Source organism: Vipera ursinii, assembly GCF_947247035.1.
Source record: "Vipera ursinii genome assembly, chromosome: 6".
Lineage (NCBI taxonomy): Eukaryota > Metazoa > Chordata > Lepidosauria > Squamata > Viperidae > Vipera > Vipera ursinii.
In genome coordinates this window covers 73,300,599-73,328,228 of record NC_139515.1, presented here as the reverse complement: position 1 = coordinate 73,328,228, position 27,630 = coordinate 73,300,599, and the positions used below count along the sequence as shown (strand labels likewise).

Below are 27,630 nucleotides of genomic sequence, written 5' to 3'. Positions count from 1 at the left end.
CCCCTTAATATATACTGTTTCATATTTGAACTAATACAGTTCTTATTATATCAATTGAGTAAAAATAGCATTATTACATTTATCAATAAATTTTAGCTTGCTTTTAGTTGCTTTTACATTCAATCTTTGTAGACAATCAATGTCCCAGTTTTTCCCAATTTTTAGTTTCTCATCAATATTTAAATTTAACATTTGATATTTATAATTTCCAAGTTTTAGGTAACCAAAGTTTCCTTTATCTCAATTCATAACAAAGTCTAATATTCAAGATACACATCTTACCTATTTAAATATATTCTGTTTCCCACCATCTAGCATCATCTAGTTAATAATACAATATATATAACATCCTTATTTTCAACTAATTTCCAACTGTCTTAAATTTAATGACCAAAATTTCCCTTATTTCAACATCAAATACTTCCTCCTTTTTCCCTTAATATCTACAGTCTCATATTTAAGCTAATACAGTTCTTATTATATCAACTAAGTAAAAACATGCTTATTACATTTATTAATAAATTTTCAGTTTATAAATATCTTAATTACTTTTACATTCAATTTTTATAGACAAATCAATATCCTATTTATTTGTTTTCCCCAATTTTTAATTTTCCATCAATATTCAAATTTAACTTTTAATATTTATACTTCCAAGTTTTAAGTGACCAAAGTTTTTTTTATCTCGATTCATAACAAAATCTAGTATTCAAAATACACATCTTGTCTATTTGAGTATATTCTATTTTAATTAGTAATATAAAATCCTGTCTAATAAATCAAAACCCCATTTTTTTTCAGCCTTATTCTAGCTTTCTTCCTTTGCCAGCTCACCTTCCATGTCAGTGCTTTTAAGTTATCAAATAGATCTCCCTCTGTTGTTATATATATTAATTGAAATAAGAGAGACCATCCAGTTGCCATTTTTTGGAAGGGATAACAAATTGTCTCTCTATTATTCCAAATCCCCATAGTTGTCCTGATATGTTTGTCTTCCCTTCAGTCTGTTCTTCTTGCTCCTCAAATTTCTTCCATTTTCAGTGTTGTCAGTCCCTTTTCTGGATTTTCCATTGACTGTATTTGTTGGTCAGTTGAATCCTCTATGATAGTATTTAATTGTTCCACTTCTTCTGTTATATTCTGTGTAGCTGATTCTTTAATTTTGATCAAAATTTGGATTCGTATATCTAGGCTGACATGTTGTTCTTTTCTGTAGCATCTTATTTCATCACAAGCTGAAAGAATGGTTTCATGTATTGCTTTCAACATAAAAAGAATCTGTTCCTGGTCTTCACCCATATTCTCTTGATGGTAAGTTGAGGGCTTTAAAGTCAGAGAATGAAAATAATTTTATAACTGGGTATAGGACACAGCTGAGCTTCTCACAGCTGGTATTTGTCAAGGTTGAAAAAACCTTATCTATAGTCTGGGCTTCAAGCCAAGTCTCCTTTAGACAATAAGTTGTAATATCAAACCTGGCCACAAGATGTCACCAATGCCATTTAAGGTTTTTTAAGTCCAGGCTTCCGGTTTGCCGACAGCCATAAATGGACACTTGGAGGATGGCTCCCGTCTTCCATTCCAGATTCGCATCGCTGGGGGGTCCTAAAAGGACCGAAGAGTCGCCCTGGAGGGGTGTCCAGACAGAAGGGGCTTTTGCAGAAACATGGGGGGGCAGCAACCCACTCGTTAGTGCCTGCATTCCCTTTGTACCGGCGGACGAAAGACTGACCATAGGAATATGGCCAGCTCCTAGGCTGCAGACAGCTGAAGTCAAGCTACCATCAGGCAACATTAAAGCAGCATGGAAGAGATGAGGGTAAGATTCCTCTCTTGTACCTTAATCATCTTCTTTTCACCTAATTAAGCTGCTAATTACTTTCCCCCCTGTGGAGAGGGAGGGGGAATTTAACCCTCCCTTCGGAAGGCGGCGAACAAACTCAGGGGTGTTTTTTGGAAACAAAAGAACATTTAAGAAAGAAATAACAAAAGAAAAGAATTACTTGGGGACACCCAGTGGCTAAATTTGAAATTGTAATTCTGACTTTCTCTTTAAAAAAAACACCAAGAAAATATTTAAGAAAATAAGATAAAGAGTAACCTTAAACACCAGATGTGAAAGCTTACAATGGAAGAGTTTCAAAAACAAATTCATGCTCTGTGGGAAATATCTTACCAAACCTATCATCTCCTTTCTACAGCTGGCGATGAAATAAGAGCTTTTGGGAAAGAATTAGAAAGTATCTTGATGAAACAAACTCAAATTCAGGCTGTGACTACAACTAATATTTTACTGGGACAGAAATTAACAGAAGAAATTGAGCAATTAAATATACCGGCAGAAGAATTAAATAGTCAACAAATACAGGTTTTTGAAGATGGTGATGGAGAAAATATGGAAGGAAGTTTATTTGGACCAGGACAATTGTACCAATAGGTGAAAATAATAAGATTTGGTGCTGTTGGCAGATTCTTTAATTCTTCAATGGTGGAGTCTGGGGGTCCACTTCAATATGATATAGTAATACAAGAATGCTTTGATGACCCTGAGGCAAAGAAACGTAAAATGACATGGCAAAGGAAGAAAGCAAGAATAAGATTGAAGAAATATGAACATTTTAAAGAGGCCAAATAGATAATATTAAAATACACAGGATGGTACTGGGATTACGAGAATGTTTTGATGAGTAGATAAAAATATTGATTAATAAAAATAATAATAAAAATAAATAATAAAATACAAATGTATGAATATTAACATTGAAATATTGAGTTTTTCTAAATGATATGGCTTCCAGTTGCCCTCCAGGTGAGATTCAAGCTGCTGGTGATGACCTATAAAGCCCTAAATGGCATGGGCCCGGATTATCTGAGGGAGCACCTGCTGCCAGCGTCAATTTCCCATCGTCCTGTGCGCTCCCACAGGGAGGGCCTCCTCAGGGTACCGCCGGTCAAGGATTGGTGACGGGTGATCCCCAGGGGGAGGGCGTTCTCTGTGGGCACGCCTGCCCTATGGAATCAACTGCCAACGGAACTCCGGACTGCCCCCGACCTTCGTTCATTTCGCTGGGACCTAAAAACCTGGCTCTTTGAGCTATCTGGTCTGGACTGAGGGGTTTTAATGTTTTTAAATTGTGATTTTAATTTTTTGGGGCTAGACTTAATAATTTAATTTTAATTTTATATTGTATTGTTTTTAAATTTTGCCTTGTAAACTGCCCTGAGTCCTTCGGGAGTAGGGCGGTATATAAACCGAATTAATAAATAATTCGGTTTATATACCGAATTATCTCATAAACATTTTCTATTTTAGATTCTGATAGATCACTGATTACTAAGAGGATAACCTTTAATGGTTGTGTAAGAACTCACTTTAAAAATCTAACTCTGGCTTTCTTTTTTTGCCAATCAGGTTTCCAGACCAAGGCCTTTGCATTGCCAGATAGGTCTCCCTTCACTCCAATACATATTATTTGAATCGAAGGAGGCCATCTAGCCATCAGTGATCCACAAAAACCAAACCATTTGTAATCATTATGTTGTTGCCCTGTTAGTTCTAGTCTCTGCTCTAAAAACTTTATCTTCAGTTCGGTCTGGATTCCTCTTCCATCTGGGTTCATCTGCTTTAAGTAAAGAGTCTTATCCAATTTTATAATTAATGCTTGGCTATCCAGGCTTTCAGGAAACTGTCTTTGTTGATCTTCCACATCCTCTATGTTGGCATCACTACCTTGTACATAGTATATTTCTAAAGTTATAGGTTCTTTTGATGGAATCAGAAGTTCAGTATTAAGTTTTCCCATAGTTTGTTGTTGGTCCTTAAGGTGATTTGCCATAGTGATAATTCCTTGTACTTTTCGAGTTGTCAGTTCTTTGGATAGTTGTTGCTTATATTCCTCTGTCTCAATAGTAATATCTTCCAATTTTGTTATATTCTGAAGTATAAATTCTTTAGTTGCAGTCTGGGTTTCAATTTGTGACTTAAAGTTGGCATGTAAATTATTAAATCTGGAGATAGACATCTCAGTGACTCTGTAGATTGTTTCAAGTATGAGGTTATAGTCAAGTGAGTTTTGTGGCTGATCCTTCTCCATTTTGTAATAATTATAAATAGTCCTTGATGGAGGCTATTTTTCAAACAAAAATCAGTAACAGTCCACCTCCATAAGTCTAAGCCAGATTCATCTCCAGCTGTTTCAGGTTTTTATCTTAATGCCAAGGTCAGTCCAAAATGTAAGCAAGCTTGTTTGCCAATAGTATTCACTAGATATCCCCAGAGTACTTCAAATCCTTTTCAGACAGTATCTTTTTATTTATTTCTTTTTTGGGGGTCCCCCTTTTAGACTGATCAGTAGAATAGTCCCTTTCTGTAAATATAGGAACTTTGGGCCAAAAGTAGAAAGGCAGTAAGTTCAGTAAATCAGTAAAATTTAGTAGAAGGCTTTTTCTTTTCTCTCCCAATGTAGACAAAGGCCACTGTTAAGGTGGGTGGGGAAAAAAATCCCTTCCCTCTCTCCTCGCAGGTGGAAGCAAATTTGAGAAGCTTTTGGCAGGGAAAGTAAACAATTAGGAAAACAAGAAGGCAATTCTCACCTAGCTTTCAAGTGCTTTCAAGTGCTTTGTTGTGCTTTTGGCTTCAGCAGGAAAATGATGGGCCATGGGAGTGGCCTATCCTTTCTTCTTTGGTTTGGAGAGTAGCTCCAAGCTGATGGGAGGGCCGCCGCCCTTCTACAGCCAACTGGAGAGACCTCTCCCCCACTCATTGCCCCTCCAGGGTGACTTTCAACCCCTTTACAGGGCCCCCCCAATGAAGAAATCCAGGTGACATGAGGAGTGATTCCCTCACACGTCTGGCTGCACCAAAAATCCGGAACCGGAAGCCAACAATGCATTTCTTATATAATGACTTTATTTTTCCCATACTATAAAAATACGAGCCACCCCAGTTGTAAATCATGCCCCTCCAGATATAACAACCTTTCATTTTTAAGAATTATCCATTGTTTTACCCATGTTAATATGGATGCTTGATAATATAGAACCCACTCCGGTAGGCCAAATCCTCCATTTTCCTTGGCATCTTGTAATAATTTCATCTTAATTCTAGCTTTCTTTCCTTGCAAAATAAATTTCACATTTAGTGAGTTCAAATCTTCAAAAAAAAATTTCTCCAGTTGTTTGAAATAGAAATAAGATTTTCAGTAGTAAATTCATTTTCACTGTGGAAATTCTTCCTAATATTGACAATTGCAATTTTTTCCTTTTTTCTAAATCCAGTTTTATTTGAGTCAATAATTTTGTGCAATTATCTTCTTATCATTGAACATCTTGCCATTAATTGTATCCCCAGATATTTAACCTTTTTAACTATCTGCAATTCTGTTTTTTCCGATTTTTTTTGTTTGTCTATAAGGTTTTTAACTATTACTTTAGTTTTTTCTCTGTTTATTTTCAGTCCTGCCATTTCTCCATACTGTTCTATCTTTCCCAATAGTTTAGGAATCATCTCCAAAGGTTCTTCTAAAATAAACACCAAATCATCAGCAAATGCTTGCAATTTATATGTTTCACCTTTTATTTCTAATCCTTTAATTTATATTTAAAACTTTCAAAGTGAAAATAAATAACAGTGGAAATAATAGACATCCTTGCCTTGTGCCTTTCCTTATCTCAAAGTTCTCCGTATAGTGTCCATTCACAATCACTTTCGCTGTTTGTTTGTTATATATCGTTTTTATCATGTTTGTAAAATTCTGTCCAAAGTCCATTATTTGGAATTGTTGAATCATAAATTGCCAAGAAACATTATCAAATGCCTTTTGGGCATCTAGAAATACTAGTGCCATTTGTTTTCCTGGATGCAATTCATAGTATTCTAATACATCCATTATCACTCTTAAATTGTTTTTAATTTGTCTCTTTGATTAAAAAAAACATTCTGGTCTGAATGTATAAATTCAGTTAAGTATCTTTTCAGTCTCTCTGCCATTATTGAAGTAAAGATTTTATAATCCACATTCAGTAACAATATCGGTCTGTAATTTTTTATCTGTGTCAAATCTGAATCTTCTTTTGGTGTTAAAGTAATATTTGCTTCTATCCATGTGTTTGGAAGTTTAGCCTCCAACAAGAGTTCATTACAAATGTCTTTCAACGATTCTCTTAGTGTATCTTGTAGGGTTTTATATAACTCCGCCGGTAGTCCATCTAGCCTGGGGTTTTTTTTTCATTTTTTTGTCTTCTTATGGCATCTGTTATTTCCATCATTGTTATTTTTTCCTCTAACATAGTCTTATAAGTTTCTGGAATTTTTGGAAGGTTATTTCCTTCCAAATATTGGATCATTCTCTCTTGGAATTTCTTCTATGTCATTAAATTTCTTGTAGTATTCTTTGATTATCTTTTTTATTTCTTCATTTTTAAATTGTAGACCACCTTTTTCATCTACTAATTTGTTTATCATTTTCTTCTCCTACTGTTTTTTAAGTTTATAAGCTAACCATCTTCCTGGTTTATTTGCATTTTCAAAAAGGTTTTGCTCTTTTTATTTGCGGTGCCAATTATTCTGAGTCCAACAAATTTATGTTTTATTATTTCCATTTTTCCTTTCAAGGTCTTCTTTTGCGGATTCATTTGCGGATTCATTTCCAACAAGGAAAGGAAGATCTGTATTTTAATGTAATAATGCCGGTTCCTGTCAGTAACTGACTCCCAAATAGGCAAATGAGTGTATCATGTAGCAAAGGAAGCCACGTTTCTTCCTTTTGCTATAGAAAAGAGATTCTGCTAACCATAGATAAGGAAGTTTGGCATAATTTTGATATAAGAGAACATTTAAACAGGATACAAAAGAACAACGTCATGCTAGGAGGAACAGGATGTGGAGACCAGATGTTCATGCTGGTAGAACAAAAAATATTGAGATAAGTGATGCATTCTGATTGGCTGAATTACTAAAAGACATATAAAAGGATGGATAAAACCATTCTGTGGGGCAGCCTCCAACTCAAAGCAACTTTGGGTGAATAAATACATTTTGCCTCTCCACTTTGTCTGGTGATTTCTATTAAATTCACAGCTTTGGAATGAACAGAGACTAGACTATAAGACCTCCAAGGTCCCTTCCAATTCTTTTATTATTATTATTATTATTATTATTATTATTATTATTATTATTATTATTATTATTATTATTATGAAAAGAAAGGAATCTCATCCTTCTGAAACAAGCGTAAAGCCTATAGGATCTTTTTTTGTCAGAAACTTATGTGTTTTATAATTATTCGGTCAGCAGTATCTGGGTATTGAATAAATGATATCATCCATTCCAAACTATGCAAATTGTGGAACTCTCTTTGATCATACTGAAATTCTTATCCATATACAAATAATCAAGATATTTATGCTTTTATAATGGTTTCATCTTAATTATCTTTTATGCTTCTTGTTCAATTGTTAGTTTTGCTATGACTTTATGTGCTGTACATTAAAATATAATTTATTATTTTTATTGGATTTATTTAGCTTTTATTGTGCTGATTTTCATTTGTTTTCAATTGTATTTTATAAAATTGATCACAGAACTTTGTTTAAATAATAAATAATGCCATAAAGTTATATTTAATTTTTATGATCATTATTAATTTCAGTTCTGCCTTTACAAAACAAAATGCTGCTCATCATCCTTTGTATTGCCATGTAGCTTGGGGTCTTGCTGGAGAATCTATTGATTAGTTATTTAAAATGGTGTCTGTTGTTTTAAAATTAATATTCAATCTGCTTGCTGACATTGGATATTTTAGGAGAACTTATCTGAATCCAGTAGCTGTAAATTGAGGACTACCTGTTCGCTTGTCTGTTTACTTATTTATTCAGTGGGCTCTTATTTTAATCTTGCAGGCATTTGGACACTCATTCTCAGTCCACCGTAAAGTAGCGGAAGATGGTGAGACCAGAGAAGAGACACTACTGCAGGAGTCAGCATCAAAGGAAGCTTATTACCTTGGGAAGATTTTGGAAATGCAGAACGAGCTGAAGCAAAGCAGAACTGTGGTTACCAACGTTCAAGCAGAGAACGAACAGTTGACAGCAGTTATGCAGGACTTGAAAGAGGTAAATCAGGTTAAGAACGTGTGAAACATGTTTTAATTTCATGTAGTTTGAAAACACATGATTTAAAGATAGGATGGAGAAATTCCCTGAATTGGATTTACTCACATACTCTTTGTTTCTCAAGAAGTACCTACAAGTAGTCCTCAACTTAGTGACCATTCAAAGTTGCAACATACCATTGGATGGGATATTATATTATTAACTAGATGTTTGAATATGGTGGAGAATAGATAATTGCTAGAAATGGAAGTACTATCATAATTAGAAAGATAAGATTTGTAACTAGAATATTAAATTTTGGTATAAGAAGGGAAACAGGAAAACGCTAAGAAGTTTGAATAAGGGAAGCTTTTGGTTACCCAAATATAACTTACTTTGAAATTATAAATAATAGAGACATTTTGAACGCTGATGGGAAATTAAAATTAAAAAACAAAACAAAAAACAGGATACTGATTGAACATACGGATGTTAAGTGCAAATGCAATTAAGATATGTTTTGGTTAGAAAAGTTATCTAAAATTGACATTATTGCTATTATGAAAAAAATGTAACAAAGATGTTGATATTCAATTGTATATTTATTAATAACAATAAGAATTGTATTTGCCTAGTGTGGGAAAACAGGTACTACTAGAAGAAGAGAGCAAACGTTTGTTGGTGTAATGTTGGATCTAGACTGAAGAAGTTAATATATACCACTGAATTACTAATGGACCCAGACAACATGTTGTCTATTAAGCATTTGATTGTAAAACTAGGCAATTAATAAAATATTTATTTAAAAAAGTTACAACATACCTCCCCAAAGGTACTTATGATCTAGTTCCAAAGGTGTGATGGCCCGCCTCCTGCAATCATGTGACTGCATTTTGAGCACTTGTCATGCGGTCTTCATTTATAGCCATTTGATGTATCCTGTGCTCACATAATGGTGATTTATAATGTTTTTGCAGAAACCTATAAGGTTATAAAATTGTAGTCAAGTAATCTGTATGCTGCTTGCACTTTTCCCTATACATAAATGTTTCCATATATTTATCATGTTTCAAATAATCTTTTAAATCTACAGACAATAAATTGGAGAAGGAAAAGAGATGGACAAGAAACTATTAATTACTTGCTTTAAATGAACTCATTTTTCAGTGTATGTAAATGAATGGGTCACGTAAGCCAGGTTTCATTAATTATTTTAACATGGTGTGAAGGCTGAAGTAGACTTAACCCAGTTTGGACAAAATAAAAACTTCTGGTGCTTGGAAGTAAATTCTTCAATCTTTGCTTAGAAGTTTCTTGCTGTTTCTCCTTTAAATCAAGTTTAAAGTGGGCCATTGAGAATGCGTCTAATTGATAAGATTATGAGAATTCAGCTGGATCAGACCTCTGTCCTGGCCCACAAAAGACATTTCGTGTTACATAGAGAGCAACTATACTTTTTGAGGAATGTTACAAATACAAAGAGGAAAGTGATAGCTCTCTCGCTTAATGGTGGCTGGTATTGACAGCATAATTGCTAGCAATTGGGACATCACATCCTGTCATTAAACTGTCTACTTTAGCCTCTTGGATTTATCTAGTTCTCTTTTAAAACCCTTTAAATTTATGACCATCAGCGTATCTGCTGGCAGCAAATTCCACAGCTAACTATGTGTAGTACTTTTATTCATCCTGAATCTCTCCATATTTAATTTTAATTGATGATTCTGAGTTCCAGCATGTGGATGAGACATAAATTTCTATTTATTCATATTATGTATGATTTTATCTGTGAAAACATTAAATAGAGATCTTTTGTGGAAGGAGGAAAAACAGTAGTTGGTAATCATGGAAAGATACAAATGAAAGCAATGTTGAAGAAATTGTCCAACAATTTTTGTTAATTAGATGGAGGAATTGTAATGTATTGGGCCTTGTTTAACTTGAGGGTACCATGTGGGTTTGAATGCTAGAAGACTGCTTAAGCAAGAAGCTGGCTAATGGTCGCCAGCTCCTCAGACAGTGAGTCTCCAGGACTGTCATTGGTTGACTCTAGGGCGGCAATAGGTTGCTTTAAACCTATTGGCCGCCACCTAGAGGCCAGAGTATAAATAGCTGCATTGCAGCCCTGTTTCTCAGTTGAGTTCCTGCAGTTCAAATTAAGCATGTTCCTGCCTGAACTCTCTCGCCTTGTCTCTTGCTTCAAGAAAAGAACCCAGTACACAACAGGAATCACAATTAAAATACTGATATTATTGGGGCTTAAAAATAAGAAGCATCTCAATCTTAATAAAATAACCCAAACCTATTTTATAAGGATTTCTATTTATTGTCTGATTCAGCATTGTTTTGTTGTAATTTTTTGATATATTGCTCTTAATGTAGCTAGTATAAATATCATCAAATATTCTAATAACAGTGTTATAAATCTACACTATCATTAATCTTAGAAGGGTAAAAATATTAAATCAGTTTTTATTAATAATAAGGAAGAAAAGAAAATAATATATATAAATCAAGATATCTCGTTTAAATTTGCAGTAATCCTTCAAACTACTTTTTGAGTGAAAAAAATCCTCTTTCAAATATAGATATGTTCAGTTATATAATTTTTGTGGTTAATTCAACACATACTGCATATTAAGACAATATATTCTGCATATTAGCTTCTGTTTTGTGCATTGTTATTTGGGGTAATGACTTGAGATATTTTTGTATATAAAGATAGTCCTCCATTTATGACTGGTCATTAACCAGTTATGATGGACCTCCTTGAGAGTACTTCAAAACCCAGTTCCGAAGTTCTAATACTCGCCTCGTTGGTCACATGCTCACACATTGTGTCATCCATCCCACTTAGTCAGCTAGCAATCCAATCTGCTTAGATAACTTTATTTTACAAATTAAATGATAAGTCGGTTTTCCTAAATTGGAAATATAGATTTAATCTTGCCTATTCTTTGGCTACCCTTATGTCACTTTATTGAACAGAAAATAATCATCTATAAAGACATACAATGGAGATCATGCTGTGCATTATAATGAATGCCTTTACTTATCTAATCTACGTGTTTCCCTGGAGGTTAAATTCTGTAGCTTAATTCCCTTTTTGACTGAAATCCCAAATCTCATTATTAGAGCAAACAAGTTCTTGGCTCTTGTTTTCTGATTTAATGGGTTCTTCTGTGACTTGTCCTACTATTCTTAGGAGAAAAGCAGAATATGGAAAAGAGGTGGCAGTCTGTTTAATTGCATTGTTGTGTGTTGGGCAAGCTGTTTATTTTTAGTAATTCTCAGCAGCCAGGCCTGTCAGCATTCAGGAAGGAGATACAAAGGTTATTTGGACTCTTTCATTGTGATGGTCAAATCTACCAAAGCTTTAGGATTGAATGAGTTTGATTCTTTTAGTTGACCAGTGCTTTAAATGCTTCAGATATATAGTAGCAGCTGCTTATCCATAATTACAGCTTGCCTGTGTGCTTCTTTAAAAGTAATTATACTGAATGGATAATTCAGTAATTATACTGAATGGGTTGAAGACCCATTTATTTGAATTAGCGGGTCTGGTCTGATGGGGGTATATGGGTTTTTTATAGGTTTTTATTATTTTATCATTCTCGTATTTTAATTGGGCATTGGTTTAATTTTCTTTTAATTTTTGTACTGTTATTTATATATGCCCTGTGAACCGCCCTGAGTCCCTCAGGGAGAAGGGCGGTATAGAAATCTCAATAAATTAAATTAAATTAAATTAAATTAAATGATTGATTGTCTTATAAAATTCATATTCTTCCTTTAGGCCAACATGTTACATATATTCTTTTCAATAATATGTTAATTGCTCATTTGATTTTTTAAAACAATTATTACTGTTCATCGCACAATTAACTATAGGTTCAGACCGGATTTGGCATTTTTGTCCACCTTTTGAGTCCTTCCCAAGGACCTGGGATAGGCATTATTATTTTTATTATACACCAAAGGGTGAAATCAGAGCTGCCAATTTTTGCCAGCTCGTGCTGGCCTTCTTTTTCACCAAGTTCTTCCCAAAACCTAGAATATTGTAATGTATCAGTGAATGCCCAGATGTCATTAACTGCAGTTTAAGCTAAATGTCTTGTTACCTTGCTGTATCCTTGTAACCAGCCCACTTGCAAAGTTTCTAAGCAAAATAGCAAGACCACAATCCTTCAGCTCTAGGTTTGCAAGATCCTATCTCGTTATCTTAACCAACACCTCTAGCTTGTGGTCTCCACTGGTGAGCAGCTGTGTTTATCTAATCTTAACAGCTAATCCTAACAACATTTATCAAGGCACGAATAGAATGAATAATATAGAATGGTTTTAACTGCAGCGGCTTCATGACTTATTTGTAAAAGCCCTTAATAATTTATGTATAGGTTAATAGATTCATACGCCAGGCCCAGGCCCTCACAAGCAGTGTGGCCTTTTGTATGGAAATTTTGTCAATATGCAGATTTTCCAAATGTCATCCAAGACTTTTTGGTATGGCTTCTGGTGTGCTGATAACCCCTGGGACCATCATTGTCGATTTATGCCATAAATTTAGATTTTCAGATCTTGATACTTCATCATCTTCTCCAATTCTTTGTCTTCTATTCCTTCCAGAGTTGTTTGGATAGTGAGATGGGGAGCATATAAATTTCATAAAAATAAATAAATTAAAAATATTGTTTTATCCCCTCATGGCGGCAGCACGATGGCTCAGAGGTTCAGATGCTGGGCTTTTCGGCTGGAAAGATGGCAGCCCAGGTTTGAGACCCTGGGCTCAAATGTGATGGGGTGAGCTTTCGTCTTCATACCAGCACCTGTCAACCTAGCAGTTTGAAAGCATGTAAATGTGAATAAATAAAAAAGGTAACACTTTGGTGGGAAGGTAACAGCACTCCATGATATCATGTTGGTCACCTGACCAAAGAAATGTATTTGGACAGCTCTGGCTTTGAAACAGAGATGAACACCACCCCTGTAGTCGGCGATGACTAGCAGAGTAAAATCCGTAGGGACTCCTTTTTTTTTTTTACTATCTCCTGATACTGCCATATTCATTGTCCACACTTTCTTCTTTTCTACTGCAGTTAAATGTTTTGAATTATGCACCAAGACTTCCCACCAATTTATCATTACTAGTAAATGATATTTTTCATAGTTGTTTAGTGAATCATTTTGATGTCAGTGTTATGTCATTGTTTATAATTTGCATAATCTTCTTGCATGAGCTAAGTATATGATTGGCTATTTCTTCTTTGCACAATCTATCCTTTGTATCATTTCATGATATATATTTTTTAATTCGGGCCTTGATTGTGTTACTTTGGATAGCTTTGCTCTTGAGCAACCAAAATCGAGCCTTCACTTTTTTAAATGTTACATTTGTAAGACATTGCCAGATTTTAACTTTATTTACCTTTCCTTCAGGCTTATTATTATGGTTAGTCATGCAGTCATCGAGGTGTTCAGACTGGATTTGGAATTTTTGTCTGCCTAATCAAGTCTTTTCCAAGTCTTTTCCAAGACTTCGATGGTTTACAGATATAAGCTGTTCCAAGTAAAGCTGCCTTTTGCAGTTGATTGATGGGGATTTTGTCAATGCCAATAGTGTTTACATGGAGCTCCAATTGTTTTGGGATTGCTCCCAAGGTATCTATTATTGTTATTTGATATTAATTGGCTACTTAACTCCAAGAATATAACAACATTAGTCCACAAACTCTAGGTCAGGGGTCCCCCAACCTGTGGGCTGTGGCCCACTAGTGGGCTGTGAGGGCTTGCAACTGGGCCACGGATACAGCTGGAAGCGCACGTGTGCATCCTCACTTGCTTGAGCAGCAGGTGAGAGTGCGGGCACACCATTTAAGTTAGTCGCTGGCATGCGTGCATACCATTCACACAAATGGAGCTGCACTGCTTGCATGGAACCATCTCCTCTCCCTCCCCCACCCGCCGGTCCGCAGACTCGGAAATTTTTGGGAACTCTGCTCCAGGTGGAGTACAGAATAATAAAAACACAATATAAAATATCAATGCAATAGTATACTCTGTAACAAAAATATAATGATATAAACATTATTTTAGCTGCTTAATTGTATAAAAGTCTTTTTTAGAAAATCCAAGTTTAACATGTTCTCCAAAAAGCTTTAAGAGTGAGAGTAAAGGTCTTTACGGAACCCATCAAGTCACTAGAGATTTTCTTAATGACATATTTGGATCATAGCCAATTTTAATAATATGGTTTCAAGGAGAAAATGCATTCTTTAAATAGAAGATGAGTGACAGGTTGTTACTCCAAGAAGACACATTACAAAATGTAAGGAAGTATTTTTTTCAAAAAGAAATGCGAGTTTGGGAATGTCAGAAAAAAAACATATGGTTAAACTTTTATGAAAGGAATTCTTATGAATTTTGCAATCGTACAAAATGATGTATAAAGATAGAGCTTAGCCTAGCAAAAAGTACATCATGGTTAAACACAATAGGTATAGCAGGTGCACGGGTCTTCCTGGGAGGGGGGAAGGAAATGTATTCTGTTTAGGCGCTTCAGATTAGCTGATCGAGATAAGCAGGTGCGCTGTTGAGTGCGTTAGGGGTGGGGGAAATCAGCTTCATGAAAGGGTATAAATGTATGCTGTTGAAAATTGTGCGTGTGCCTTATTCTCCTATGCGAGTTACCGTATTTTTCGGACCATAAGACGCACCTGACCATAAGATGCACCCAGTTTTTAGAGCAGGAAAACAAGAAAAAAAATATTCTGAACCAAATAGTACCGGTATACTAAAACAACCTTTTCATCCATTGTACCACTTTTAGGACAAGGCAATGTCCGAGTACCACCAGTCGCCCAGCAAGGTGTTAAAAACTTGACCCCCCCAAAAAGGAAAAAAATGATAAAGTACAGGTAGTCCTCGACTTACAACGATTCACTTAGTGACTGTTCAAAGTTATGATGGCACTGAAAAAAGTGACTTATGACCATTTTTCACACTTATGACCGTTGCAGCATCCCCAGGGTCATGTAATTTACATTCATATGCTTGGCAATCGATTCATATTTATGATGGTCACATTGTTCCAGGGTCATGTGATCGCCTTTTGCAACCTTCTGACAAGCAAAGTTAGTGGGGAAACCAGATTCACTTAACAAATCATGTTACTAACTTAATTTCTCTCTCTCCTTCTCTTTCTCTCCCTCTCTCCCCTCCCTCTTTCTTTCTCTCTCCTCTCTCTCCCTCTTTCTCTCCCTTTCTCTCCCTCTCCCTTTTTCTCTCCCTATTTTTCTCTTTCCCTCTATTTCTCCCTCTTTCTCTCTCTCCCTATATTCCCCTCCCTTTCTTTCTCCTTCTCTCTCTCCCTCTTTCTCTCCCTCTCTATTTTTCTCTTTCCCTCTATTTCTCCCTTTCTCTCTCTCCCTCTATTTCCCTCCCTCTTTCTTTCTCCTTGTCTCTCTCTCCCTCATTCTCTCTCTCTCCCTTTCTTTCTCTCCCTCTCCCTCTTTCTCTCTCTCCCTCTATTTCTCTCCCTTTCTTTCTCCTCTCTCTCTCTCCCTTTATCTCCCTCCCTATTTCTTTCTCCTCTCTCTCTCTCCCTCTCTCTCTTTCTTTCTCTCTCTCCCTCCCTCTCCCATTGTCCCTTCCTTCTTTCCTTCCTTCCTTTCTTCCTTCCCTCCCTCTTTGTCCTTCCCTCTTCGCATTAGAGCAGTATCCTCGGAGGCGGCCCTGCTTTCTCTTGCAGAAAGCAAGCTGAAACGGAGTGAGGGAGATTGCCAGGAATGCAAATCAGCTGATCTCACGTTCCTGCAATCTCCCTCACTCCGTTTCAGCTTCCCTTGCTACAAGAGAAAGCAGGCTGAAACAGAGCGAGGGAGATTGCAGCAGCACGAGATCGGCTGATTCGCGTTCCTGGCAATCTCCCTCGCTCCGTTTCAGCCTGCTTTCTCTTGTAGCAAAGGAAGCTGAAACCGAGCAAGGGAGATTGCAGGAGCGTGAGATCAGCGTTTCTCAGCACGTGCCGATTCATGCTCCTGGCAATCTCTCTTGCTTTCCACTTATGGAGGTTGGGGCTGGCCATACGGATCACCTTCGGACCATAAGACGCACCCTCGTTTCAATGTTATGTTCCAATAAAACTTTTGTTCCTGGAATCCCAAGTGAGTTTGTTTGTCTTTGGAATCTGAGCCCTGTTCCAGTCACTATTGGACTTTCTGTATATGATCAAACAGCTTCATTGTGTTTCTTCCATGGTGACCATTTATTTATTTATTTATTTATTTATTTGTAAAATTTATTGGTCTCTCATCTTACCACAGGGTAACTCTGGCACAATTAAAAGATGGGGAGGGCAGGAGCAGGATAGGAGTGCATGAGGTCTGTTGTTAATTGATCAAATGCCTCCATCCTGATGCTCCCCCCACTGGAACCCCAAGTCAGCTGGCAGAGCCAGGTCTTCAGGCTCTTGTGGAAGATCAGGAGGGGGGGACCCGACCTCACTCTAGGGAGCAAGATGTTCCAAAAGGCAGAAGCCATAGCAGAGAAGGCTCTCCTCCTGGATCCTGCCAGCCAGAGCCCTCATGCCAATGGGGCCTACAGCATGCCTCCTCATCTGGCATGGGTTGGGCAGGCCAACCCCATTGGGATGAGAAGTATTTGATTCATTCGGCGCTCATATGTTCCCGATCCTCTCGCTTCTTATTCCACAGCATACAGTTCTTTACCACTCTATTGTCCCTGCATTTAACTTGCAAGCCTAGCCAATCATATTAATGACTAGAACAATCCTAGTCTAGCTTAGGTGGTTGCCTTGATGACTAGGCTGAACCCAAATAGCAGAGGGACCCGCTTCTCTTTTCTTCAGTTTTCTCTTAGAAATATATAATTTTATGTTAAATGCTTTTACTGAATTATACATTTTAAGGATTGGTTGATCTTTTCCTTCACATTGCAGAGTCTGTTAGTTAGGTGATACTTAAAAAGAAAATTCTTCCATTTTTCATCTTTGAGCTCTTTGAATTTTCTTGGCTCACTTACAAGAAACTTTGCTACTTTATTTTGTCTTTTAGTATAACAAAATACTGAAACGGGAGGGTGACTCAATGGTTTTTCTTTCCATTATATTCAATTTCTCTTGAAGATGTTTGGAATATCTTGCTGGGTTTTGGTCTACTGCTGTGCAGATAGTTAACTGTGGAGGGGTGGGAAGAAAATCAAATCTTCTCTGTCTTTCAGTTTCCCTTGTTTCCCAGGCAAGGGTGCCTCATACTCATTTTCCAGGACAAAAGGTGAAAAATTATACAAAAACAACAAAAGCTAACAAACTTGACAAAGAGATTGAAATTGGCCAAAGGCAATAGCTCATTCAGGTAAACTTCCTTTTCAGGATGTCAGAGATTCTGCCCATTAAAAAAAACCTCCTTTCTTTCATGAAATTGCCATTGTTCTTTATAATACTAATTGAGAGGAAATGAGCAGAAAAGTAAAACTCAGCAGGGTAACTGATCTTAGAGGTTATCTGACCTAGACTGCTCCCTTTTGGAGAACTTGTCAATTACATTTTTAAGGTATTCCTAATGGCTGAGCTCTTTTCTATGCAACTTCAGAGAACAAAAGCAAGGGGGGTTTTTTGTATGAAAAACGTGTGTGGCAAGAACTTTGGGTGGCCACATCCAATTGCTGATCTGATACTCTCCCTGTATTCTGATATGGAACATAAATTTCACCTCTGCTTCAAGCAATGCCAATGTTTTGCATTATATTGGTTGTTCCAGCTTGGAACAAACTGGATTTCTTTTTAACAGAGGCTATGGAGATTCCCAGTCATCCAGGTTATAGTTATCTCAAAGCTGCTTTTTCATGAGGCAACTGAACTTTCCAAGAAGCTTCCTGGATGAGAAGCGAAATGTCTTCAAAGAAAAACAAGAAAGTTCAATTGCCTCGTGGAAAAGCATATTTGGGATTTTAACAGAGGCAGCCAGCTGCGTCATATGCTCAGATTTTTATTGCAGAAAGTTTGTAAATAAATAATGCAATAGTGTTTGGATATTTCTTGTCCAATGAAGTGGTCAAGAAGAGCAACCATTCCAGTCTTTTTGCTCTTTCTTTTTCTTTCTTCTTTCTTTCTTTCTTTCTTTCTTTCTTTCTTTCTTTCTTTCTTTCTTTCTTTCTTTCTTTCTTTCTTTCTTTCTTTCCTTTCTTTCTTTCTTTCTTTCTTTCTTTCTTTCTTTCTTTCTTTCTTTCTTTCTTTCTTTCTCTTTCAATGGAGAACTTCCATCAGATTCTTCAGATCAAGTTTCAGCATTTCTTTGATACATTTTATAAGTTTGGAGACTTACAGCAAAGGGACCAATCTTACTGATTCATTCATTAATTTTATTTATTTATGTCCCGCTTTTATTACTTTTATAAATAATTCAAGGCAGTGAACATGCATAATATCCTTCCTCCTCCTATTTTACCCACAACAATAACAACCGTGTGAGGTGGGATGGGCTGAGAGGAAGTGACTGGCCCAAGATGGCCCAGCTGGCTTTGATGCCTAAGGCAGGATTAAAATTCACAGTCTCCAAATTTCTAGCCTGGACTTTGGTCTAGTGAATTGACCATTAGACCAAACTGACTCACAGTAGCTTACAGTAGTCATCTTGACAGTATCTTCCCACAGTTTATTTCCAAAAAAGAAGAACAATTTATGTTTTCTAAGTTTTCAAAAAAATAATAATGCAGCAGCGACATGTTATGCAGGTTTGGATAAGACATATGAGGAAAAGAGAATGGAGGGAAAAGTCAACTGTTTCATGATCAGATGAAAGGATGTCTTGTTGAATTGCTGAGTTCGTGAACATTTGCCATCTCTGCCAAGTGCAATTTCCTGCGTCAGTATGCATAAAAGGTTGTGCCTTTGTGTTCCTCTTTGGAAAGTATCCAGATGGAGAGCCTATGTGTTCTTGGCTCCTGGGAACAAATGCTGGCCAATAAGTCAGTCAAACAGAGTTGAATTGAAGCATTTTTCTTCCATACCTAGAGGGGATGGTGTGGTCTGCCAATCAGCATGACGTTCCAACTGAAGATGAGCTCACTTGATCTTCCCTTCGCTTCCTTTTCTTTGTTCCCAGGATATCCAACAGGCAAAGTTCCCTGATAGGGAGGAAAAACTACAGTGTATTTTTACTTCAGACAATGTAAGCCAATTAATAATAATGGTCATTCAGTTTATAGAACGTATTTTGCTTAATTGAAGTAATGTTGTTTACAGTAACCCTGAAAGATAGGCCAATATTATTGATTGGAACATACAGAATAATAGCCTTCTAAAGCCTGTAACTCTATGACTTTATACAGTCAAGAAGGTCAAGTGGAAGGGATATGGCTACAATATCTTTGAGAGTTGGATGTACAGGTCGTCCTCAACGTACGACCACAATTGAGCCCCAGATTTCTGTTGCTAAGTGAGACATTTGTTAAGTGAATGTTGCCCCATTTTACGACCTTTCTTGTCACAGTTGTTAATGGGTGCAGTTGTTAAGTTAGTAGAGTGGTTGTAAAATGAATCTGGATTTCCCATTGACTTTGCTTGTCAGAAATTTGTAAAAAGTGATTACAGGACCCAGGAACACTGCAACCTTCATAAATACCAAGCAGTTGCTAAGAGTCCAAATTTTGATCATGTGAACATGGGATGCTGCAATCGTCATAAGTTGAAAAATGGTCATAAGTCACTTTTTTCAGTGCTCTTGTAATTTTGAATGGTTACTAAACAAATAGTTGTAAATCAAGGACTATCTTCATTGGCTAAGTACCAGGCTATAAAGCAGGAGGGCATGAAACCTTGGGTATAAAGCCAGCTGGAGACCTTGGGCCACTCGCTCAAACCACTTCCCAAAATTTTGCAAAGAAAAATTTAGGGACTTGTTTTCCTCAAAGATACACCCACAATTTGTTACCAAATTGTAACAATCAAAATCAAAAATTATTCATGTCATGACTGCGTGTTTGTGTTCAACGGAAAAACAAAACTTGAGGCTATTGTCCCCCCTCCTGAATGTATTGATTTAATCCAGTGATATAATAAATAGTAGAAATAGAAATGGTATTTTGATTCTATATTTCAAACAGAGTTTGATTGTGTCTTTTTTGTTTGTTTATTATTTTGGAAATGAAAAACTAATAAGCTGAATTATTTTCTCTTTTTCAGAACAGTGAAATGGCAGAGCTGCAGAGAATTCGGATGAAAGATGAAATCAGAGAGTATAAATTTAGGGAGGCGCGGCTTCTTCAGGATTACACTGAACTTGAAGAAGAAAACATTACTTTGCAAAAGTTGGTTTCCACACTGAAGCAGAATCAGGTGAGCAGAGATGGAATTTTTAATAAAAGATTTAAAAAGTAGTAATGTCAAATTCTCAGATGCAGTAAGTAACTTATTACAAAATGCAGCCTATAAATAAGAGAGATGCTGTTTCAAGAAAAATTCTAGCATTTCAGTAACTATTGTAAGACAAAAATACCCACGTGCCACCCGGGTCAATCCCTTGCAATCCATCTCACAGGCAAAAGCCTTCCCTAAACCTTCTAACAAAGGGACGCGGTGGCTCAGTGGGTTAGGACGCTGAGCTTGTCGATCAGAAGGTCAGCAGTGCCGCGTAACAGAGTGAGCGCCTGTTACTCGTCCCAGCTTCTGCCAACCTAGTAGTTCGAAAGCACGTAAAAATGCAAGTAGAAAAATAGGGACCACTGCGGTGGGAAGGTAACAGCGCTCCGTGCGCCTTTGGCGTCTAGTCATGCTGGCCACATGACCACGGAGACGTCCTCGGACAAGTGCTGGCTCTTCGGCTTTGAAACGGAGATGAGCACCGGCCCTTAGAGTCGGAAACGACTAGCACGCATGTGCGGGGGAACCTTTACCTTTACCTTTAAACCTTCTAAAAAGCCCACATAAAAAGTTAAAAAAACACCACTTAAAGCCCTTTCATCCTATATAGGCTAAAACTGACAAATTGAGTGTTCCCAGGAAGCAAAATTTTCTCAAAATAAGTAAATTTCTTAATCACTATACTGCCCCACCCCCTCACTCAAATCCCAGACCCCAGATTAAGGTAATCTGGAGGGTGAGAGAAAATGTTTCCTCACCATTAGACTTCACCCATCCTCAGGGCAAACACCTCAATTGACATATCTGAATAAAACTACCCTTCTTTTCAAGCAGCTGCCCAGCATATTTATTCTGGACCCAGTTAGATTTGAACCCAAAACTTTCCTCTGACACTATGTTGAGCCTTAACAATAATACTTAATAAGGCTTAAACAGGTTTGTAGTACAGTATTTACTCGTAATTGATTGAGACAATATGTTGAATCACACTAAGAATAATTCTAAAGGCATCTTACTACAAACACCAATATAGTTCGATATTACATGGGATTAGCATGGTCATCATACATACATATATACATAAATATTGATTGATTGATTGATTGATTGATTGATTGATTGAATAAGAATTCCCTGGATGTATATGTTCATAGAGATGACTTTTTAACTCAGATAAATAGGAAAACAATATTTAAAGTATATTTAAAGTCACTTCAAAATAGAAAAGAAGGAAAGGAATTTTGTTGCAATTTATTGATCGGTTAAAGGGATCACTATTATTGAGAAAGGTCAATTTTGAGTCAGAGACTAGGGGCATCAGAAGGAAATACAGCATTTGATTGATAATTCCATTTTGCAAATAACAATAATGCAAATTACAGAAGAATTCTGGTCTATTGCATATGAAGTCTGTTGCATTGAGGTATAGTAAATGGGTTTTGCAGTGAACACTCTGAAGAATTAATTAATATATATTATAATAATAATAACTACTATCACTTCTTATCAGTGCAATGAAATCTTGATTTTAGTAACAATTTGAGATGAGAGGATGTTCATTGTTCCCAAATGCCTATTAAATACAGAAGTATTGTTGCGCTGAGCGACCGATCAGGGTTCTGGCCTCAACTCTTAGAGCCCTGTGACAGGGGTGAGAATTTAGAGGGACCCTCGCAAGGGTGAACACCTTGAATATGGAAGGATTTTGCCCTTTGCCACCGACCCAGTGTGCCGGACGTTCCAACAGTCACACTTGGGAACTGCGATAGCGCAGGGACAGGATCCTGGGACAAACTGAGGCACCAACACAAGTTTGTTCAAGGTGAGAGAGCACAGAGTGCCCGGGGTGGATGGTGTTGCCCCCCGAACAGCTTTGCACAGCACTCTATTTATTGAGCAGTTTCATCAGGGAGGGGGAAGTACACACATGAGAGAGCAACATATGGAAGGTCACAGGAAAACATAACTCATTGCATACAACTGCTAATGAAGAGGACAAAAGTCATCACAGGAAACAATAAAGCATAGCTTATCATATACAAATGCTAACAGAGAAGACAAGAGTTATCACAGGAAGGCATAACTTGAAAGGCAGGGCAAAGGTCATTACAGGAAACAATAAAGCATAGCTTATCGTATACAAATGCTAACAGAGAAGACAAGGGTTGTCACAGGAAGACATAACTTGAAAGGCATTTGAGGCAATTACAAGAGACATTATCACAGGAATGCAGAACTTTGTAACTTTCAATATAGGAATCAAAAAGGTCTTTTGGGAGTCTAGAATAACTACAAAGTATGTCATTTATGCAATTGTCTTTATGCAAATTCATAATTGACATTGGTTGTTTTATGTATTTAAATGACATAACTAAGCCATTTGCATAATTATGCCATTTTGGAAATGATGTAAATCGAAGTGAATAAGGTAAATGTAATTTCTTTTGGTAATTTTAAATCCCTTGCCCACACTTCATGAATATGTTCACCATTTCAGAATGGAAATTTTGCTGTTCCATTCCCAATTTACAAAATGGGAATTCTTTTAAGGAAAATAAATTGCTTTGTGTCTTCTTGGCTTCAGCACAGCTCAGGGTTTTGGTTACAAAATATGTAAGGATTTGACTATCAACCCAGTTTTTGTTATGGTAACTTTTAAAGAACTTATATGCAATGTCAGAGCAGGCACAGTGACTGCCCTATTTAAGAGGCCAAGAGCATGCTAAACTGATTTGAAATATTTAGTTATAACATATATAAGCATACCTACCATTCATACATATGAACACAAGTTATCTAAAGGATGGAACTCTAAAAGGGAAGTAAGAAGAAGAAAATAAAACCTTTATTTTCCACATAGTAGACCAAAGGGCTTTGAGAAAGGGCACTCTATCCAGATGAAATGAAGGTGAATCTTAACTTGGAGTTGGGGTGAGAATGGGGCCAGCTGAAAGGCTTTGCAGGAACCCTGCCCATTAGGGAGGAAGATGAGGAGCTCCTGCAGCTGCCATGGGTCTGGTGGTGGGGTGTGGCTTGGAGGAGGGAAGAAAAAGGAGGAGGAAGCCAATAGAAGGGAGGAAGAGAGAAGGATTGGTGGAGCTTGCCATTCTGAGCCAGCTGATTGAAGATTGATTAAGAAGCTGGGGTTTTCACATTGGCTTTTTTTTGCTTTGTTACAGGCAAGCTGGATGAAAGGAGGAGAGATAAAGTGATAGTAGTTGCTGCAGCTCTTTGCTTGAAGCAGGCCAGGCAGGGAGGGATAAAGGGTGAGAGTAGTTGCTGGAGCCCTTTGCTGGAAGCAGGAGAGAGAGGGAGGGAGGGAGAGAGAGAGAGAAAGCTTGGTGGAGCTTGCTGTTCTGAAATAACACAATAACTGCTTTGTTTATTTGTACTAACCATGGAATTCATATTAGACAACCTTTAGTTTCTTTTATCAGTCCTGAAGGGTGCTAATTGATGGTTACTTCTGCATTCTTCAGCTGTTTTATCTTTCTGCTTTCCCCTTTCCTTCCTTTTGGTTCAGCCAGTCTCAGAAAACATAAAATAATATATTTAGGGAACAGAATGTAAAAAAATAAAGGTACTATGTAGAGATTGGAGAAAATCTAAATTACTAAGCATTGACAACAACTTGATGATACACAATCAATTTACCAAATATAAAATCAAGGACTGTTGTGTATCAGGGGAAAAACTTGAGAAACAAAAGACAACATACAACAAAATTCTCACTTTAGGATCCAGAGTTTTATTTAAATTTGACGCTCAAATTCAGTACTTACATTTCAACAACCTATTGTAATAAGGACCAAATGGACAGCAGTCATTAAGTGTGATGGCTGGGCCAAATACAACACCCAAATCTTTGAGGCTGGCTTTATACCTTAACATTGTGCCCACCTCTAGCATTTTGGTGCCACCCAATAGCCATCCCATTTGACTTTTCTTGTTAAATACATCATCATATTTCTCAGAATCCTCCCTCGGGTTGCCTCCCTATTCTTGGAACTGACCATTAGGGTAGTTCCTTATTCTTCTGCTGTTGTACTGGTTATCGGGCCACTTCCCTGTTCTTTCCTGTCCTTGTTCTAACCACTACTTTCCTCACTACCATTCCTACATGTGTCATTGCAAAGGTTGCACCCATACACAGGGCTCAGTTCCTCTTTTCTCCTATATTCTTGTTCTATGTTCTGTTTTTCTTAAGAAAATCATGCCAACCAGAAACAGTCATCTTTTCCTGTTGAAGGTCAGCAGCAAGTGAAAGCTAATTAATCTAATTAATTAGATCACTCATAAAATAGCTATCGATATATTTTTCCTTTCACAGTACCCACTTCTTGTCCTTCAGGACAACAGCACAATTAGGACCACTAATATAGAAAACATACATTACATTAACACAGGACGGCATCACAGTGTTATACAAACTGAAACAAGTAGCAATAAACAACAACACATCCCTAGGCCATACAGCAGGCGTGAGGCATCGTTTTATGCAGAGCACTTCCTTCATGCACTTCTGGGCTTCCATTGTGTTGGAAAAGGTGGCATAAAGGTCTTCAGTTGTCTGAGAAAATCAGATCGGAGCCCACTGCTTGTTGGTGTTGACTGGGCTGATGACTGTATGCTGGTGGGGAGCAGAGATTAGCACTTGCTCCCTTATTGAACATAGCTTCAGTCTTTGTCTCATTGGATTTGGATAGCTGGGGTTGCACAGCTTCCTCATCTGGGGCCAGTGCCTTCATATAGTGCAAAGCATGCACCTAGGACAGGGGTGTCAAACTGCCAGCCTGTGGGCCGGATGCGTCATGACAAAACCATGCCCACCCCATTGCCGGCAATGGGGAAAAAGCTCCGATACATTGTGTGACGTCACGTGACGTCGCGGGTTTGACATCCCTGACCTAGGAGGTCAGACCTTGACACTTCACAGCAGTGTTGGTGGTCAACAAGATCTGGAACGGTCCCTTCAAATGAGGAGCCCAGCAATTCTTATGCTGAAATACTTTTGTCAGAACCCAATCACCAACTTTCAATGAATGGCAGGGATGTAATGGTTTCTTGGGCATAGCTAATGCAACCTGTGAATGCCAGTATTTAAAAGATGTGAGAAGAGCTTGGAAAGAGGTCAACATAACAGCAGACAACATATGAATGTCTTTCAGTTATAGGAATGTTGGGGGAGAGGCTGGCATCCGCATGGGTTTGCTCACTAATACCTAATGTGGAGAGAGTCCAGTCTGTTGAGAAAGAATATAAAAAATCAAGAGGCAAAGTCAAAATTAGGCAGTATTGTAGTTAAAATGGAAGGCAGCAAACAACAAAGAAGAGTGAGCATTTGTCCTTATGCCAGTAAAAGGATTAGGAACTCTCAGCAAATACTTTTTACAAAGACAATCCCTGAATATAATCTTTTTATTCAAGGAACATCTTTGTATACAGTCCTTTTAAAAACCTGTAATTACTGTGGCCTGAATAGCACGTTAAAAGCACTTGAACTCTTTGTTTTTTTAAAACTTTTCCCTTTTGAATATGATGGTTATGCTTAAAGGTCAGTTCATTTTACTGAGAAATGCGCATCATGAAATGGGCTTGATAATGTTCATTTTGGTGACGGGAACCATACAAATCTCGGTTACTCTTACGACCTATGTCTTATTAGATAAAATATTGTGATTGAATTGTCATATATTAGTAGAGATAAAATTTAGCACCAGAATTGCCATAGGTTAGCAGAGATAAAATATAGCAAACTAACAGCATTGGAAGGGACCTCGGAGGTCTTCTAGTTCAACCCCCTGCTCAACCCCTTATACCAGGGGTTCATCAACTCCTGAGCCACAGACTGGTATCGGTCCATGGGCTATTAGGAACTGGGTCACACAGCTGGAGGTGGATGGCCGGCAAGTGAGTGAAGCTTCATCTGTATTTGCAGTCACTCCCCAGTATTAGCATCACCATCTCAGCTCCACCTCAGATCATCAGGCATTAGATTCTCATAGGAGTGTAAACCCTATTGTAAACTGCATACGCGAGTGATCTAGGTTGTGTGTTCATCCTCCACCCCTATCCCCTGATCGATGGAAAAATTGTCTTCCACAAAACTGGTGCCAAAAGGTTGGGGATCAGTGCCCTATACCATTCCAGATGAGTGTCTGTCCAGCCTTTTCTTAAAAACCTCCAGTGATGGAGCACCCACAACTTCTGGAGGCAAGCCGTTCCACAGGTTAATTGTTCTCACTGTTAGGAAATTTATCCTTAGTTCTAGGTTGCTTCTCTCCTTGATTAGTTTCCATCATTTCTTGTCTTACTTCCTGGGGCTTTGGAAAACAGGCTGACCTAGGGATCAATTCTATTGCTATATTTTATCTCTGCTAATATATGGCAATTCTGTAGTGACACAATTGTCAATTATTAGCAGAGATAAAACATGATAGAATTACCATGACTTCGTGGGGCTAAGTTTATTAAATTTGTAATATATCCTTTCCTTACCCATGGCATAATGCCTCATTTGTAGACATTTATTTGAAGAGATGCGGCAAATGGCAGATGGTGTATAAATCCAACTTTTAGCATTATGAATCTTCTTTATTTTATTTAATTCAGGTTGAATATGAAGGCTTGAAACATGAGATAAAACGATTTGAGGAAGAGACGGTGTTGCTTAATAGCCAGCTAGAAGACGCCATCCGGTTAAAGGAGATTGCAGAACATCAGCTAGAGGAGGCCTTGGAGACGTTAAAGAATGAAAGAGATCAGAAGAACAGTCTGAGGAAGGAACTGTCTCAGTATATCAATTTAAATGATAGCATGTATAATAATCATATTAATATCTCAGTAGATGGATTAAAGTTTGGAGAAGATGGGAACGAGCCTAATAATGATGACAAAATGAATGGACACATTCATGGACCTCACATGAAACTAAATGGGGATTTTCGGACTCCCAGCGTCAGGAAAGGAGAATCTTTGCACCCGGCCTCTGATCTCTTCAGTGAGCTGAACATCTCTGAAATACAGAAACTGAAGCAGCAGCTCATGCAGGTAACATGGAAGATTCAAGAGGTTCTTTGTAAGAAGAGATCACCTTACTTACAAATGTTCATATTGTGTACAAAGATACCAAGAGCATTTATTCCTCTGAGAAAAAACTATTT

General features: G+C 37.4%; 1 protein-coding gene and 1 long non-coding RNA gene across 8 annotated transcripts in view; one reads left to right on the top strand and one right to left on the bottom strand.

Annotated features, from left to right (window-relative positions):
• BICD1 (BICD cargo adaptor 1) overlaps positions 1–27,630 on the top strand; it is a 134,486-nt gene that overhangs the window by 44,490 nt on the left and 62,366 nt on the right. For 6 of the 7 annotated variants that reach the window (XM_083365151.1, XM_083365157.1, XM_083365155.1 and 3 more), the window contains 3 exons: positions 7,900–8,112; positions 20,291–20,443; positions 27,080–27,517. In XM_083365151.1, coding sequence (XP_083221277.1) covers positions 7,900–8,112; positions 20,291–20,443; positions 27,080–27,517 — 804 coding nt within the window. The remainder of the gene's footprint in view (positions 1–7,899; positions 8,113–20,290; positions 20,444–27,079; positions 27,518–27,630) is intronic. The other variant, XM_083365158.1, reaches the window with a different exon arrangement.
• Positions 18,062–24,567, bottom strand: LOC310641857. Its single transcript, XR_014492784.1, has 3 exons — positions 23,864–24,567; positions 23,238–23,278; positions 18,062–19,233 (listed from the first exon to the last, which is right to left on the bottom strand). It is a non-coding gene; the product is annotated as an uncharacterized lncRNA (long non-coding RNA).